Below are 16617 nucleotides of genomic sequence, written 5' to 3'. Positions count from 1 at the left end.
GTTTACTAGTTTCTCTTTACTAGCATTTCTCATGGCTAAATCACCAAGCTGATCAGAACATTACATCAGATCATGGTTAGGAATATGACTTGAAAATAAAAAGGCCTATTCTATAATCCTGGACCATAGTATCAATATGTGGCCAATATGAATAGTAATAATTGCCAGCTTTTGAGCCCTTAGTATATTCCAGGTACTATGTTGAGTACTTTTCTCACATTTTATTTCTTTTAAACTTCATAGAAACCCAATGGGCTCAGTACTATTATTATTGCATTATTATCCCACATTATAAAGACTTCCAATAGTTAAAATTTTTCCTAGTCTTCCAATTCTCTGACAGAGCCAGTATTGAAATCTTGGCACCCTCCTAAGCCCACACCCTTAATGATCACACTATGCTATTTCACAAGGATGTTGCAATTAATAATAATAGAAAACAACTATCTGAAGGATTGCTATGACTCTGTTAATGTGACAATGGGGGAAAATTATGGAGGGTCAGCAGTCAGCATACATTTTGTAGAAATTGTTCCTGGAACTGGGGGCACTGTTTTTCATGGACTCTTCAATCCAAAGATATCTCATTTAGTGGTATCTGGGGCTCTGGCTTTGCTTGGAGGCTCTAGAATGGATTGGCTGACATTGTTAGGTCTTTCCTAGTCCTATGATTCCTGGTAGGTGTTTGCACAAAGCAGAAGCTATATCGGTTAATGAAGAAACTTTACTTCTTTGGCAGGATGGCAAAGGATGGCATCTTAAAGTTGTAGCTGTGACCTCACTCACATATGCCAATGGAGTACATCAAGGAAACCAAGATTCAGAGATAGACCAGAGGTTGGGAAATTATTATGAGGTTCTCAGAGAAGGAGAGGCACTAAGTCAAGTGGTAGAGAACTGCAAAAAGCAGAGTCAGCCTACATCATAATTGATAAACTCCATTTTATCTGCTTAGTGGGAACCCCATTGGTTGAGAAAGAAGTCTTCACTTAATGGGTGGCTAAATTAAGCATTTAAAGACACAGTTCAGGGCAGCCCGGGTAGCTCAGCGGTTTAGTGCCACCTTCAGCCCAGGACGTGATCCTAGAGACCCGGGATCGAGTCCCACGTCGGGCTCCCTGCATGGAGCCTGCTTCTCCCTCTGCCTGTGTCTCTGCACCTCTCTCTCTGTCTGTCTCTCATAAATAATAAACAAAATCTTAAAAAAAATAAAATAAAGACACAGTTCACCTTTGAGTTGCATCTTTTCCTGATGTCCCTTCAGGCATCCCTTCCAAAATGTTTAGGTGACATTTGTTATCTTATGGCCTAATGCAAGTGCTGAGGACCAACTGTTTAAGGAGAGATGTTGCGTCTACTCTTGTGATGCTAACTGGTGGCCTACCGTGTGCCTGGTAGCACCATGGCTGCAGTCAGACTGTGCACCATTCTGAACATTTGCAGTGTCTGATTTCCAAACCTTGTTTGAATTGCTTTGACTTTATGTTAATTGTTCTAAGCAGAATGCAGTATTTGCCTCTCAGTTCACACGTAAATATGGCTCTCTTTAGATGACACATGTACCTATAGAGTTAGCAGAAAATTTAGATGTCCATTTGCTGGTATTATTTTTGTGTGTACACTGCAAATGTCAGTTCAGGTTTTGCTGGTCAAACTTACCTTATAATGGGCTTTGGTAATTTAACTCCTAGGAATGGCTTGGTTACAGAACCCCATAAAAGTTTATTGGCTTCTGCGTGCTGGCTTAGGTTGTAGGTTAGAATGTACCTCAGAAATTAGCTTCACCCAGTTTAATGACTTCATTACAGAGCAGTTTGCGTGCTCTCAACCACTTCCTAATATATTTTTTAACACCAGTTTGTAGCTATCATGAGCTATTTCTGTGTAGTAGGAGAGGCGGATATTGGCTCATTTAAATGGCCAAGATTAAAAAAAAAAAAAAAAAAAGTCCCTGAAATGGGTTTCACCCGTAGTGTCCAGGTGGTTGGGGACCTTTGCTGGTAATATGGTTAAAGATAATAATTTTAATACTGTAGCAGCTAACTCCAGTGCTATAAAGAGATCAGTGTATTAGTCATTGCTTTTTCTTAGGGCGAATAAATAGTGATTGCTCATAGCCATTTGGAAATTATATTTATGGTTTACATAAAACCAAAGGCAATAGATGTTGATGAATATTTATAGCCATTTATTAGTATGTATCTATCATCAAATGAGCTCAATTTTTCTCCCTATGCCTAAATAGGGTGTTTTAGAAAGACTATTAATATTAACCCTTTTATGGTTCCCTGAGACATGTTATTACACATAACTAATGAACTGTACATAATATGGTGACATCTTCTAAGCTAACTGCTTGCTATTCTGTTAATGCATTGGAGCATCAACATTTTAAAAGGTGCTTTAAAAATAGGATTTATAACTTTTCTTTAATTATAAATACATGGTAATTAAAAAATGCATATGTATCTATGAATAAGTAGATACATTAATAGTGGTACTCTCCAAGTGATAGGAACATGAATGATTTAATGTTTTTTTAATTATATTCTCTAGCTTTAGAATATATACAGAGACAGAGATAGAGAGATATCCTATTCCTCAGTACATATTTCCATTTATTTTACACTAAGTATAGAGTAAATTTTAAGAATATTTCATTTTTTATTCTTCCTAAATATAAATTGTATTGGCTGAATTGTGCTCTGTAGATTAACCACTAATCAGTTCCCTATTGTTGGCATATGGATAGTTTCCAGGCCTTCGATGATTATAATACTGCTTGTGTTATACACAACTTTGTGTATATATATCCCATACAAGTTTTGCAGTGTTTCCTAATGGAAATTTCATAAAAACGGAACTGATGGGTGGAAGTGTGCTTATGTCTGGCGCTTCTTCACTCAATCTTGACTGTCTGAGACTTGCGTATGTGGCTGTTCGGTGTGAGCTACTCGGGCCTAGAGTGTGGTCTTCCGACCTCTCTCTACCTTTTCCCCACATCTACACATACTCATCACATGTCTCATTGCTTTGGGTGGCTTCGTTCTTTGTGAGGGAGGCCTCTGGATGGTTTAACATGTAGAGTTAGCAGTGTCTTAATCAACTGGATAGAAATATCAGTGTCATACCTGCTCTCTTGTTGTTATCTTGTCTTGTTGAGGACATGTTATCAGCATGTCCTCAACTCAGCTCAAACCTTCAAGATTCACTCTGAAGAACTAAAAATCAGGACCATCTACAAAGTTTTCAAATCCCAACAAGAAGACTGCCTGTTCTGTCCACAGCAACAAAACTGACACAAATTAAAAATAACAAACATAATAGTAGCTAACAAAAACTCCACTCCACTGTGCCAGACTTGCATTATCTAACATAACCTCGGAAAAGAAGTTTCCTTAGAAATTGATTTCAGGATACTCTTTGACTGGGGGTGGAGCAAGGGTGCATAATTGCTTAATCGGGTTCTTGGTCTCAGTAGGAGGTCCTTATTGATTTTTATTTGTTTTCTGTTTCCACTTGATGTGGGGGTATGGCAGGAAGAATCAAAAATCTATAAATCCACAGAATGTTAGATATTATTTTGTTAAAGCAACTTTGTACATGAAAAAAACTGAGAACTGGAAGGGTTAGAGGCTTGTGTGTGGTGAATTTCATAGGAAGGATTGAGCCTAAAGTTTAGTCTTCAACATGCTATCCAGTAGTCCCAGGAGACTAGATTTAAATTTACAATTTAAATGAAATGAAATGTAAAATTCAGTTCTTCAATCACTGTAGCTACAGCATAAGTGTTTGATAAGTAGATGTGGCTAACGGCTACTAGGTTGTTAAAGAAACTGCTACAGAAATGTTGTTGAACATTTCTGTCATCCCAGAAAACTCTACCAACAGTACCGAACAGCTCTACTCTTTAACCTCCAGCCTAATAGTGGTTCCACTGTTCCACTGTATTCTCTATTGAAATGTTTTTCACAGCCACAGAATGCACTCTAGAGCAACTCTGCTTATTTGTAATTTTGTGTGCAGACCTCTTAAAAGCGATTCATTATTGCATTCTGGAGCCATCCGCAGGTTTATGAAAGCATATTGTAATGCCACTATATTTAAATTATCCACACTGGATGCATAATTACCACCTTAGGTCTTTTAATATACACGTCTCTTAATTTTGCATTTTTCTTAAACATATCAATTTGCACTTAACCATAAATAATAGTGTGCTTAGCTCATACATATCAATGAGAATCCCTTTTAGAAGTGAAAGATTGCTTGCTTAATACCAAGGAGTATTTTGGAGAACGTCAAATCCCTTGACAGATGCTTGTTGCTACAAGGATTTATTTTCTTCTGCTCGTAGCTAAAATAGCATCAGTTGCATTTTGCTATTTAACGATATTGGAGGAGAAGGTTATAGCAAAATGATTTACAAATAGTAATTGCATTTCCCAGTTGCTTATTTCCATAAATGAGTCCAAAAATTTAATCTGGATTTGGATATCAGCCCCAACAATATATTTGTATCTTTACCAATCTCACAAGAAGGTGGTTTGCCTTTGTTCTAGGTAAAAATGTATCAGAAGTTGCTTCATGAACTGAGATTCACATCTTTTTCCATTTGATTTTGACTTTATACATTGACAAAGGAGACATTTGTCTAGAAGTTGTGATTTCAGTGGCTTGAATGCCCATCAGTGTCCTCATTATTGGTTGATGCCTGGAATTTCATTGTTTAGAGTTCAGTTTCTTTAACTTTTCTAACTATTAAACTGAAAATACCTCTGGGGTAGTGTAATATTGTTAATTTGGAAGTGATAGTTCAGCTAGAACTTGAAGGATGTGTGTTGATTTCCTAAGTAGAAATTGAGAGGAGAGGACAGAGGTATGATGAGAGCATGCCTTATGGAAGAAAGGCATGTGCAAAGACATAGTGGTATCTTTGAGGGACAACTTTTTTTTTTTTTTTTTTTTTTTTTTAAGATGGAGCTCAAGGTGTAAAAAGGACGGCATTGAAAATGAAGTTAAAGACAACCAAAACCTAAATTAAGAAGGGTCTTGGTAGCATTTTTAAGGCATTTAGACCTTAATTTATAAATGGGAAGAATTTAGGAAGAGTTTCTGGCAAAAGAATACTGTGAAAGCTTTGTATTTGTGAAACATTTCTCCAGCAGCAATTTGAGGGATAGATGGGAGAAGGGAGTTCTGAAAGAAGGGATATCAGTTAGGGGTGTGTGAGTGAAAACTAAAGCAAGGGAATTCAGCTATTAAGACAAAGGGGTGGCAGTGAAAGTAGCTTTGGGAATGGAAAAGTGCCCAGGATTCAGGAGACATTTAGAAATGACCCAGCCCTTCCCTTCTTCACCTATTTCAATGTAAATGACTCAGAATCCAGTTCTTAAGAGCTTTCCCAAACCTGAGAAATGACACTGAGCTCCCCTTCTCTGGTTATTGTGCGTAGATTTATGGCTGCTACACCTCCCTTCTACAATCCATTCATCATATGGTAGTCTGTGTGTCCTCACGTATCTCCCACATGTGCCTCATCTCCTCAGCTAATGCGTGAGCTTCTAGAAGTAAGAGGAGACCTTGGTTACCTTCCTTTATCATTGTCTATGGACAGAAATAACAACTGGGATGAGAGGAGGCTGAGAGACAGTTTCCCAAATCTGCCAAATCACCTGGGAGCTTTTGAGAAGGTAAGACTCTTGTCCCAGCTGTGGAACTTCAGACTAAGTAGCTCTAGGATGGAATCCAGATGTTTGTATTTCTTACTTTCAGCTGATTCTGATGGCCAGCTAGGTGTGTTAAACTATGAGTTTCTATGAAACTATGGGTTTCAACCATATTAGAAACCCATAGTTTCTAATTCTGACTTGGATCTTGTTTGACTTTGTATAGTCTCACATTTCCCCATCTGAGGAATTACAGTACTGGAGTAGATGATGCTGGGATTGCTTCAGTCATGGGATTTGCTTCAGTCATGGGATTTGCCTAGATGAGGCTGTTTCCTACATCGTTCCTAATTCTCCATCCTGGGAGTAGGATGCGTATTATTTTTCTCTGAATGTATTGCCTTGTAGTCCCTCATACTAATGTTTCCTGTCACTCTTCCCAGAGGGTCCTCTTGCCTGGGGATTCTCCCTGTGAGGGGGGTGGGTGGACACACAGAGAAAACTAGTGGCTGATGCCGTCACCCACAGGCAAGCGTGGTTGACAGTCCTATGTGGGCAAGCGTGGTTGAGTCGTATGTGGAGCACAGATGGTGGTAGGTGGCTAAGGGTGTGTGTGGGGGGGGCTCTCTTCAGAAGCCTGTGGGCCACTGTCAGCTGTGTCCCTGTGTCTTGCCAGCTTTTCGCCTACAAAGCTTCCTTGGTTCCTGAGCTACACCTCAGGTGTGCTGCAAGCTTGGTGGTTTGTTACACATTTTGCTGTGCCTTCTTCTTCACTAGGGAGCTAGTAGGAATTTTCCTATGCTAGCCTGACAGTCAGCTTCTTCTCACTGAACCACTATCAATAAAGAGTAATTGATGCCCAGTATTTTAAAAAATATCCTTTTTGTTTTGTTTTGCTTTTCTGACTATATTTCATGGGAGGAAGTTGCTTGTGGATCCATCAGAGTTGAACTGGACTGCAAAGTGAACCAAGGGGTAAGCCACTTACCTAGAATGAGAGATCCAAAGGCCAAACTTCTTGATCAGTGCCTGGGTCCTACCACCTGTTCCCAGCACAGAGCATTTTCCTAATCCCTTCTGGATGCACTGTCTCCTGTGTAGCATCTCTCTCTCACGTGGGATTCTGCAAGAAGGTTAAGCCCTTAAGGCCACGAGGTGTCCATAATATGTAAAGATTAACTTCTTTCTTATAAATCTTAAAATGGCGTTACTTATGTACCATCCCTGAGAGAATTGAAAAAGTCACCCACAGCATTTTATGGGTTCTATGGATCAAGGAGGAACCAGCTGAGAAAGAGCAGTGTCTGGCTCCCAGTCCCCTGAGGGATGCCACCTCAGGACAATATTTCCTGAGAACTATGGTCATGTCTTCGTTCACACTTATGAGCTGGTCCTCCTGGTGGCGCTCTCTCCCTTCTTTCTCCCTTCTCACATTCTCACTGTTCTTAAAACACCTTCCCACAAATTCTCAGAGTATGTGAAGTGCAGGGAGGGGAAGACCTTTAACAAATATGGTAAACTCTATCAACAGCAGTCAGAGGTAAATACAGCAGGTAGAGAGTAGAAAGAGGGGCAGAAAATTGAAAGAAAGGACTGAGAAGAGTGGCAATAAATCTGGCTTACGCTGAAAGGGAGCAAAATTTTGGACCCCATTACATGACGTGTATCCTAACTGAAAACCTAACTGGATTTTGCCTGGCACCACTCTCATACTGGAGGCGCTGCTGGGATCTGAAGCTCTAACGAAGGGGCAGACAGATACTGTCCCCACCCTCATGGAGCTTGCAGTCAACAAGGGAAACACATTAAATTAACTTGCCACCCAAATGCATAATTAAAAATGACAGTATGTGCTAAACAAGGGAATTGAGTAAGTCTGGGGAACCTTAAAAAGGTGCATTTGAGGAGAGAATTTAGGGATGAGTAGGTAAGGGCTAGGCAATGAGGGCCAGGAGGGATGCCAAAGTGGAGCCAACAGAAGGCTGAATAAGGTGATTTTTCAGTGAGAGTCTGAGAGGAGTAGGAGAGAGGGCAGGATTGCTTCATCCTTTGTTTTCTTTTGTGATCAGAAGGAATTTACCAAAGCAGGCCCTCTTAGGACTTCCTGTGAAGGCCAGGTAGATGTGGAATTGCTTGTGCTTTGAAGTGGCTGTGGTCTGCTCTGCAAAACAGGCAGTAGGCCAGAGTCTGCAGAAGCTGTAAATCCACAGAGCTCAGCTCTTGCATTTCTGGAAACGTGTACCATACCAAGAGTTGGAGTGGCAGCTGCTGCCCTGAAGACTGTGCCCATGCCAGACATAGTTTCACGCATAGTCTTGAACCCCAAATGCAAGCACGGACTGGCACAGTCTTAAAGCAAATTTACCATCTCATAATGGAAAGCAATGTACAGGTGCAGAAAGCAATCTAGAGAGTTCTAGAGAGATCTCTGCTTCCTTTTGTAGTGTTCTTAAACTGGCAAAACTGTTCTGCATCTATTTTTGTTTCATTTGATATACACATGCCATATCCATTTTACAGGTGACAAAACCATGTTACCCAAGTTCACAGACCATACTCTTTCCAGCCTTCCTTATTGCTTCTTACTCAGTAATCCTTATTGTTTCTTACTCAGTAATCCTCTGATTACCATCCACATCTTCCATTTAGAGAAACATGGCAAGAAAATTGAAATTCGAATATCTAGAAAGACAAATCTAAGACAAGACTTGGTCTAATTTCTTACATGTACTCTACCATCTCAGCTCCTCTATAGTGAAAATTTATATTCTCAAGAATAATCCCACACTGTCTTGTAAATCATTGAAGGAAGATTTAATTTAGTTCAGTCCCATTAAGTGTATTTTATTGTACTCTGAATCATTGATATGGGATACATATGACAACTCTTAGGAGGCTAGACTATCACAATAAAAAGAAAAATTCATTTTTCAACTTTTTTGTATAAACCAGTGACCACTATACTAGTCCAGTGCCAGAAAGTGATTAACACACCCACAGGCAGTCTGGATGTTGAAAATGCTGGGGGCTCCTTGACTAGCCTGCAGGCATCTGATGAAATTTATGACTTTTCTAGAACATGTTTAAGTAGCAAAGTATACACAAATGAGAGGTCTATGTATTTCCATGCAGCAGTGAGAGAAATAGTGGTCTCCTAAAGACAGCATGCAAGTTTTTATGACTGTAATGTACAATAGTGGCTTAGATTGTATCATCTTGTTTGCTGTTGGAGCTTGAGTTTTTATATTAAAATTCTACCTGAATTTTAATTTTATCACCGCTCCTATAATTTAGATATTTCTTTAAAAAAAAAAAAAGATTTTATTTATTCATGAGAGACACAGAGAGAGAGAGAGGCAGAGACACAGGCAGAGGGAGAAGCAGGCTCCATGCAGGGAGCCCAAGGTGGGACTCGATCCCAGGACTCTGGGATCGCACCCTGGGTCAAAGGCAGGCGCTAAACTGCTGAGCCACCCAGGCGTCCCTAATTTAGATATTTCTTGAGAGAATTAGTATTGTTCTGTATCATTCATACAAATAAAGTAGTCTATTTCCATCATACATAAGCCCAGCAAATTTCAACTTGAAATTTCTTTTTTTCAATATCAGAAATAAGTTTATTTATAGAACCATACAATCTGACTATTAAATGGTCCTTCTACTTTGAAAATTCTAAGCTCTCTCTCATCAAGCTATGTGGCATAGATGAGTAGTTTTTCCCACCCCTTCTTATACGTACTCATTTATTATAAGTATTTTAATTACAATGTTCAATTACAATATTCTTTATAAATTATCAACTTAAAATCAGAATTCCCCTGGAATTTCCATAGAAGTGCGATGAGCTTCATGTGAGTCAAACTTGCCAGCAACCAAGACAGCTTTGATCAACTTAGCAAAAATCCTGACTTAAGAAATCTAGGGTTGTGAATGAATGGCTGGAATTGGGGCCACAAAGCAGAGGTTATAAAACTGACTGTAAGCAGGTCAAATCCAGGTGTGTTTATTTGGCTAACATAATTTTTATTTAAGTATGAAGGTGAACTATTTCAGATGAGGGGAAGCATTTTGCCATAGTCTCCACCCTTTTCTATTGTTCACTTGGCCCTTTTCATTCATTTATGCTTCCTGCCAGCTCCTATGAGCAACCAAGTTGGTGCTACTTTTTTTTTTCCCCTCTCTCCAAACTGTATTAAATCCTGTGGTAGTTTTGTATTTGTTTTGTTTTTAATTTCTTTCCAATATTCCATAACTTAAAAAAAAAAGTTATGCCTAAGAAGATAGAAATGGGCAGACTTAGAAATTTCTTCCAGTACTACAAGTCTTTCCTTGCCATTGGTAGAGTACAGAGCTTAATGATCTCTCTTAGTCCATCAAGGAAGTGATCACCTTATGTGCAATGGACTATGGACTTATAGCATGTAAAATAACTGGTTCAAACCCAAACCACATTCTCTTAGTGAAGAAATTTTTCGGACAAAGTTTGACTGTAGTTTAGCTGATGTCTTCATAGAGCTCTTAGTGTAACAATGCCCTGACTTGTGTAACAGTCTCATCAAATCACAGTTTTTGAGTCTGAAAAGAATTAGCATACCAGAGGTAGTACTATCATTTTCTTGGGTAGTAAACTTTTTAACTCAGATAATTCCAGTCTTAGACAACTTTACATAGCCTATCAGATAAACATGGTTGAGGCTTCAGAGAGGAGGTTCTTAAGAAAATATGGAAAAAGTCAAACAGAGTATGGAAGAGATACTTACATAACAGTTACTTCAGCTTACCAAAGGATTCAATAATTAAATGCTACCTACCCTGGTATTTTTAAATGGTTGTTTTATGAAACTTTGGAAGTTTGAGAATAAGAGTGAGTAGCTAAGTGGAGGGCAAAGAAATGCATTTGGAAGCTCCTGCCAAGAAAAGTAATCTTTGAAAATATAAAGTCCCCTCCCCCACCAAAACACAAAATCCTACATACATGCAGTTTCTCAACATCCTAGTCTATCTTGAAATATGAGATGACCTTTTAGTAGACATGGACTAGTTGGCTATTAGTGGAATGGCAGAGGTTTCAATATTTTGGGAAGGCATAAATGTAGGGAAATGAGTTTATATCTAATAGCAAGAAATGGAGCCTCTCTCTATTCCTTCTTTTCCCATGTAAAATTGAGAAATATATTTGTAGAGTATGCAGTGGTAATAGTAGTGATGAGGTCTATGTGTGTGTGTCTGTGTGTGTGTTTACACTGACATTGGGAAATATCCCCAGGCAGTTTAATCAATTCATATAATGTAGCGATGAGAAGGGTCTTCCAATCATAAATTATGAGACATTGGGCAAGTTTTTTTTATGCTCAAGGTATCACTTTCCTTCTTCATAAAATGAAGATGCAAGGAATAACTACCTCAGAGGGTTGTTTTGAGTGGCACATAACACAGTTGTATACAGTAAACATGAAATATCTAGGAGAAAATCCCATATAAGGATCAAATTAACATTTTAAAGCTTGGAGGGTCTCATCTGGCTAGGTTTTATATAAGACTGATCTATAAGAGAGTCTTTTTGTGAATGCTCTCTGCCTTGTAGATAGAAGGCTACCTAATCTAATCAGATCAGATTCCACTGTAATATGAATCACAGAGGACCACTGGAAAAAAGACTGTTTGAAATAGCACTGGTTACATCTTATCAGAAAGTAGTATGTTGGTATATAATTACTTATCATTACTGCAATACATCATTTTGAAAAGTATTTCCCAACTTCTTTTCCCCTTATAAATGTATTATTCATGTCTATATAAATAACAGTTCACTGCATTCATTTAAAGAAATCCATTGATTCTAGTAAATTATTAGACACATGTAACTGTCACTCAGGCAATAATCTTGAAACACACCACTCAGGATTTCTGGAAACTAACTCAGGGGATGAAGGATGAACAAAAATACCATTCCATCTGTTAGCCAAACCAACTGCACCAAATAATTTGGAACTTAATTACAGAGTTGGCTACATTTTGAAAATGTGATTTCCAAAGGCTATAAGTTTTATTTAAATCTCTCCATGTTTATTTCCTCCAAGGACCATCTCTTGTGGTTGCAAATTACAGTTTTAAAACCACTGGCTGTTAAAGACCCAAGCTTGAGGAGTAAATCCAGGGTAAAGAGAGAAATGGAAAAAACTGTGTCTCCCTCTTCTCCTCATCTTTTCTATGTTCTTTCTTCTGTCCTGGACTAGCTTTTAACAACTCCACATATTTTCAAGTACAAATAGACTATCAGATAGAATATGGGAGATCTAGTTAAATTTGAATTTCAGGTGAACAAAAGTGTGATACTTTAGACATTCTAAAAAAAATTATTCTATATCTGAAACTCAAATTTAACTGGATGTTTTTATATTTACTCAATCTGGCCACCCAATCTATAAGACAACTATTTTGTCAAATTATTTGTTTGAAAAATGGTATCAGAGTTTTCTCTCCAAAGGCATAGCTATTTTTATTGGAAAGTCCTAAAGACCAAACTTTTCAGAATCTCCAAAAATGAATCTCTTGGTGGAACTCTGGACACATTTAAAAGGTGGTTTAGAGAGAGAGCTCAGTTGGAAAAGCCTTTCTCTTGTACCTAAGTTTAGAACATGTCAGTGGCATCAATTCCTTGCATTCACAAGCCTGGTAGAGGGAAGGAGGAATGGAGGGAGGAAGACTAAGACACAATATTTTTGGTCATAATTATTAACAACTGTGGGTGGAAAGGGAAGAAGGTTAACTTTGCAATTCACCTTCTTGGTTACTCAAGCCAATTGGTGAGTAACCAAAAAGGTGAATTGCAAAGTTAACCTTCTCTTTCTCTCATTTCCCAAATCCAGCCCAACAATAAATGTTGTCAAGTCTACCATCAAAACAAAGCCACGATGTCCCGACTTCCTACAACATCCACTGCTAACAATCTGGTCTAGGATTTTATAATTTCTAACCTGATAACTGTTGCAACAACATACAGTGTTGGCTCTTCTCTGCTTCCACCATTGCCCTTTTCTGTTTAGTCCCACCCAGCATCATGAATGATCTTGTTGAAACCTAAATTTGAGATGTCACTTCAAACCCTTCGATGCCTTTCATCTCAACTCAGGTAAAGTCCTAACAGTGGCCTATAAGACCAGCACCAAGCCCCTCCACTGTAGGCCTCTGAGCTCTGTAATGCCTCCTTATCACTCTTTTCTTGCCATCCTGGCCCCCTTGCTAGTCCTACACTATATCAGACACCCCTGCCAAAAAGTTTGCAATTGTGTGTCCTCGTGCAGCAGGTGTCTGCATGGTGTGCTCCCTGGGGTCCTTCAATTTTTCATTCAACTGTCTCATTCTCAGTAATTACAACACTTCTCTACCACCCTTTTCATATTTTACACTTTTCTTCATGGTATGGACCATTGCCTATTCTCCATCTTTTCCTTGTTTGTCTCTAATCGTGTATTTCCCCCCACTAGAATGTAAGCTCTGTGAAAATGCTAGATTTTGTGGTTTTGCTCTTATTTATTTTTGATATTGCCATATCCCAGTGCATAAAGCTGATACGAGAGAGCTTGGTTCTTGTCTCACAGAAACAAAGAATGAATCCTGCCAACACAGGAGAGTGAGTAAAGGGACAGGAGTTTTTTAAGTAAAGATACAGAGAAAGGTCTCAGAAGTGAGAAAGGTCCCGACAGGATTGCCACGGAGGGCTTGGTCTTTTATTGGAAGCCTAATCAGGGAACCTAGATCCTTTTAACATTATCTATTGATATCACCATTGAGTAAGGGCTATTGATAACATCTTTAATGGCTTACTTCTTCTTTGGGCTCTGGTTATTCTTTGTTGGTCACAGATGACTGTCATAAAAAGACACCCTCTCAGCCCACACCTAGACCAGGGTGGTCTGGCTTGTTTCTTTATCTCAGGTTTCTTTACACCTCAGCATTTTTGGGACTTTTGTGAGCCTGCTTCCATGGCCCCCTACCTAGCCCTGCTTAGCCCTGTTTGTCCCTAACTCAATGCCTGGCACATGGAAAGTGCCCCATCAATATTTGTTGAACAAATGAATGGACCATTAACAGTTTTTAACAAATTTGTTTTATGGATTAGATAACTATTTGCAAATAGCAGAAACATGGGAGAATAAGATGTGGGGATTCTTACATTATGAGGCCAGGTCACATTCTGCAGAAAAATCCAAGTCATGGTGGCAGGGAATGGAAAGGGCCAAGCCAATAAGAGGACAATTGGATAGGCAAGTCAATATGAGGACTCTGGATGTCCAAGGAAGCATTGGGAGCACCTTACAATTTGGTGAAGGACTGTCCTCTCATGAGTTCAGACTTCAGAAGTACTCATTTGTCTCATAGCTATGAACCTATACCTCAATAGTCTTCACTCTGGAGCTCCCATGTCATCATAGGGATCTGGGAAAGTATCAAGAGAATTAAAAGGCCAACCTTCTCTGGGCTTATGGGGGTGATTTCTGCAGTGTGCTATGGTGACCAGTCTCTTGGGGATCTTCTCTTCTCTGTGCTTCTCAATTTCCAATACCCAAGTCCCTTATATCGTTGTCTTCCAGATTAAATTGACATCGTAAGTGGAAAGAGTTAGGGGTCCCCAGAAAAGGAAAGAAGAAACAGAGCTTGTGGGACACAAAAGAAGGCATTTCAGGTCCCCAGCAATTTTCAGTGATCTCTTCCCTGCCGGCTCTACTTCACCTCTGAACATTTCCTGCAGAACTTTCCAGGAGGTATTACAATTACAAAGAAATGCAAAAACCTCAGTAGTTAAGGATTTTAAGGGAACAAAGGGAGTGCATCCCCCTCCCAGTAGCCTCTGCCAGGCCAGGAAGTAACCTAGCCAAATCAGAGACACTAAATTAATGGTGAGACTCCCAGTGCTGTTTCAAAAGGAAAGATTGACCTAACTTACATTCTTGAGTTATTCTTGCAGAATTGAAACCATGCCCCATAGGGTTAATGAAGTTAAAACCAGCAGAAAATGTAAAGCTTGTTTTTCCAGCAAACTGTTTCTCCCTAATCAGCTATTGTTTCTCTTCAGACCACACTAACAAATCCACTAGCTGTCTCTGCAGAAGCCTGGACTCAAGGTTAACAGATGTTGTTCCAGACTAGGACCAAGCAAGGCCTTGTTTCCTTACATGAGACAGAGCTCAAGACCACATCCAGTTTCTCCCCACTCTCAGAACATGCTCATAACCCCTCCCCCTTGTCAGTTACCTCTGCTTCATTATAATATTAGAGTCTGCACTAGAAGGAGCACAGCTTCAGGACATAACATAGGGCGCATATATAGGCGTGTTTTCTGTGTCCACCTGAGCAACATGATGCCCACCTTTACATGTGTTGATAAAGCTCCCCCAACTGAACTTTCATTCCAAGTCCTAAATAAAAAGAACCAGCTCACTGCTGCTTGAGCAGCTGTGGCTTTGTACAGTAGTGGCTTTGGAAGTTACTCTCTGTGATCTTATTTGCTGCAAGGTTACTTTGTGTGACAACTCCGCCTGGGGTAGTCTCTATCTGGAACTCACCAAGCAATAAACTCTCATTAGTTCAGTTTTATCTTTTTTCCTATTGGGCAAAATGTCTACCTCACCCAGGTTCCCCATCCAGATTTCTCCCTTCAGTCCTGCTTGTAGGCTAACCTCATTGAGCTTCTGCTCAGTTGGCATATTCTTTTTCTACTCTAGAGTGGCCTTTGTTGCCTGGAGAACTTCTCAGCTCTCAAAACTCATATATCATTTCCTTGGTGAATTTTTAAAATTTCTCCTGAAAGCATCAATTAGTTTTTCATTTAGAGTATCATAGGCCCTTGCACATACCTGGGAAAGCATTTTTTATATTTCCTCCACGAAGTGTAGTATTTAGAAAGTATATAAGTGCTTCTTAAAAGGATGGTTTTGGGAAATTCAGAGAAATCTTGACTAGCTCCTGGATATGGAGTTCTCTCTAGCTACTGGCTTTGCTTATCTTGGGTCTTTCATAAGAACCTTCCTTAAGTCAAGCCCTATGACCACATGTATAGATGTGTTGGTTGAACCAGTCCTAAACCTGGAAGGAGCAAATTTTTTCCTAATGGTAGCTATTTTGTTTTTAATACCAAAAGGCAAGATAATCATCAACCTTCTGCTTGCTCTTAGAATTTGCCACATTGGTCAAAACACGTCATTACATGTTGTCAGATTTTGAGAGAAAGCGTCCTTCATTTTAATTCTTTGCATGATTAAAGTCATTCAATTACCATTCAATTTAATTAAGTGGCTTTTATGATATAATTTTAGTGAGGGGAAAAATGATCAGTCATTAAAATGATGATTGAATGATGATTTTTTTTTTAAATTATTGCAGTAGATAACAGGAAAGAGCCTTTGAGATAAGTTTTGTAATAAAAAATCCTTCTGGTAGTCAATAAAATGTGTTATCAGTAATGAAAAAGGAGTTGTTGATATTGTTAATTAATAAGTGATGAATTAGTGTGGAACCTGACACCTCATTTACCCCAGTAACACCACCCCGGGAAATTACAGAGAATATTAGTCTGTCACTCTACAAAATTTTTCCTTGAGAGAGCAAGAGATGAGGGGGTAGGATTTGGGGATGAATAAAGATGGGTAAGCTTTTAAAGTAAAACATTTAAATTGTAGTTTAGCACTCAAGCAAAACTAATTGGTTAAAGAAAATACATGCTCTACATTACTGCATGTTGTAAAAATATCAGAATTTATTTAAAAGCATATATTTTTCTCTTTTTTTTAAGTTAAGAATTGATACTTTAAGTTGTATGTCATAATATTTTCTTCCTTGTGAATTTCATTAGGAGATTTCTTTTCCATTCCCATCAGTGACATCCTTTGGGTTGCTAAATACTAACTTGTTAATAGAGGGAAAAATTTTAGACAATTAATAATGGGAT

General features: G+C 38.8%; 1 protein-coding gene across 8 annotated transcripts in view; it reads left to right on the top strand.

Annotated features, from left to right (window-relative positions):
- The window catches only part of CTNNA2 (catenin alpha 2), a 1086013-nt gene that overhangs the window by 683896 nt on the left and 385500 nt on the right, over nt 1–16617 (top strand). Inside the window, exon 1 of one of the 8 annotated variants that reach the window (XM_035700680.2) lies at nt 5595–5693. The exons of the other annotated variants lie outside the window; for them this stretch is intronic. Within the exon in view, the coding sequence (XP_035556573.1) occupies nt 5610–5693 (84 nt within the window). The 5' untranslated portion in view covers nt 5595–5609. Of the gene's footprint in view, nt 1–5594; nt 5694–16617 lie in introns of those variants that run through there. 8 annotated transcript variants of the gene reach the window in all.

This window comes from Canis lupus, chromosome 17 (assembly GCF_003254725.2).
Source record: "Canis lupus dingo isolate Sandy chromosome 17, ASM325472v2, whole genome shotgun sequence".
In the NCBI taxonomy this organism is placed as follows: domain Eukaryota; kingdom Metazoa; phylum Chordata; class Mammalia; order Carnivora; family Canidae; genus Canis; species Canis lupus.
This window is presented reverse-complemented; position numbering and strand designations above follow the sequence as displayed.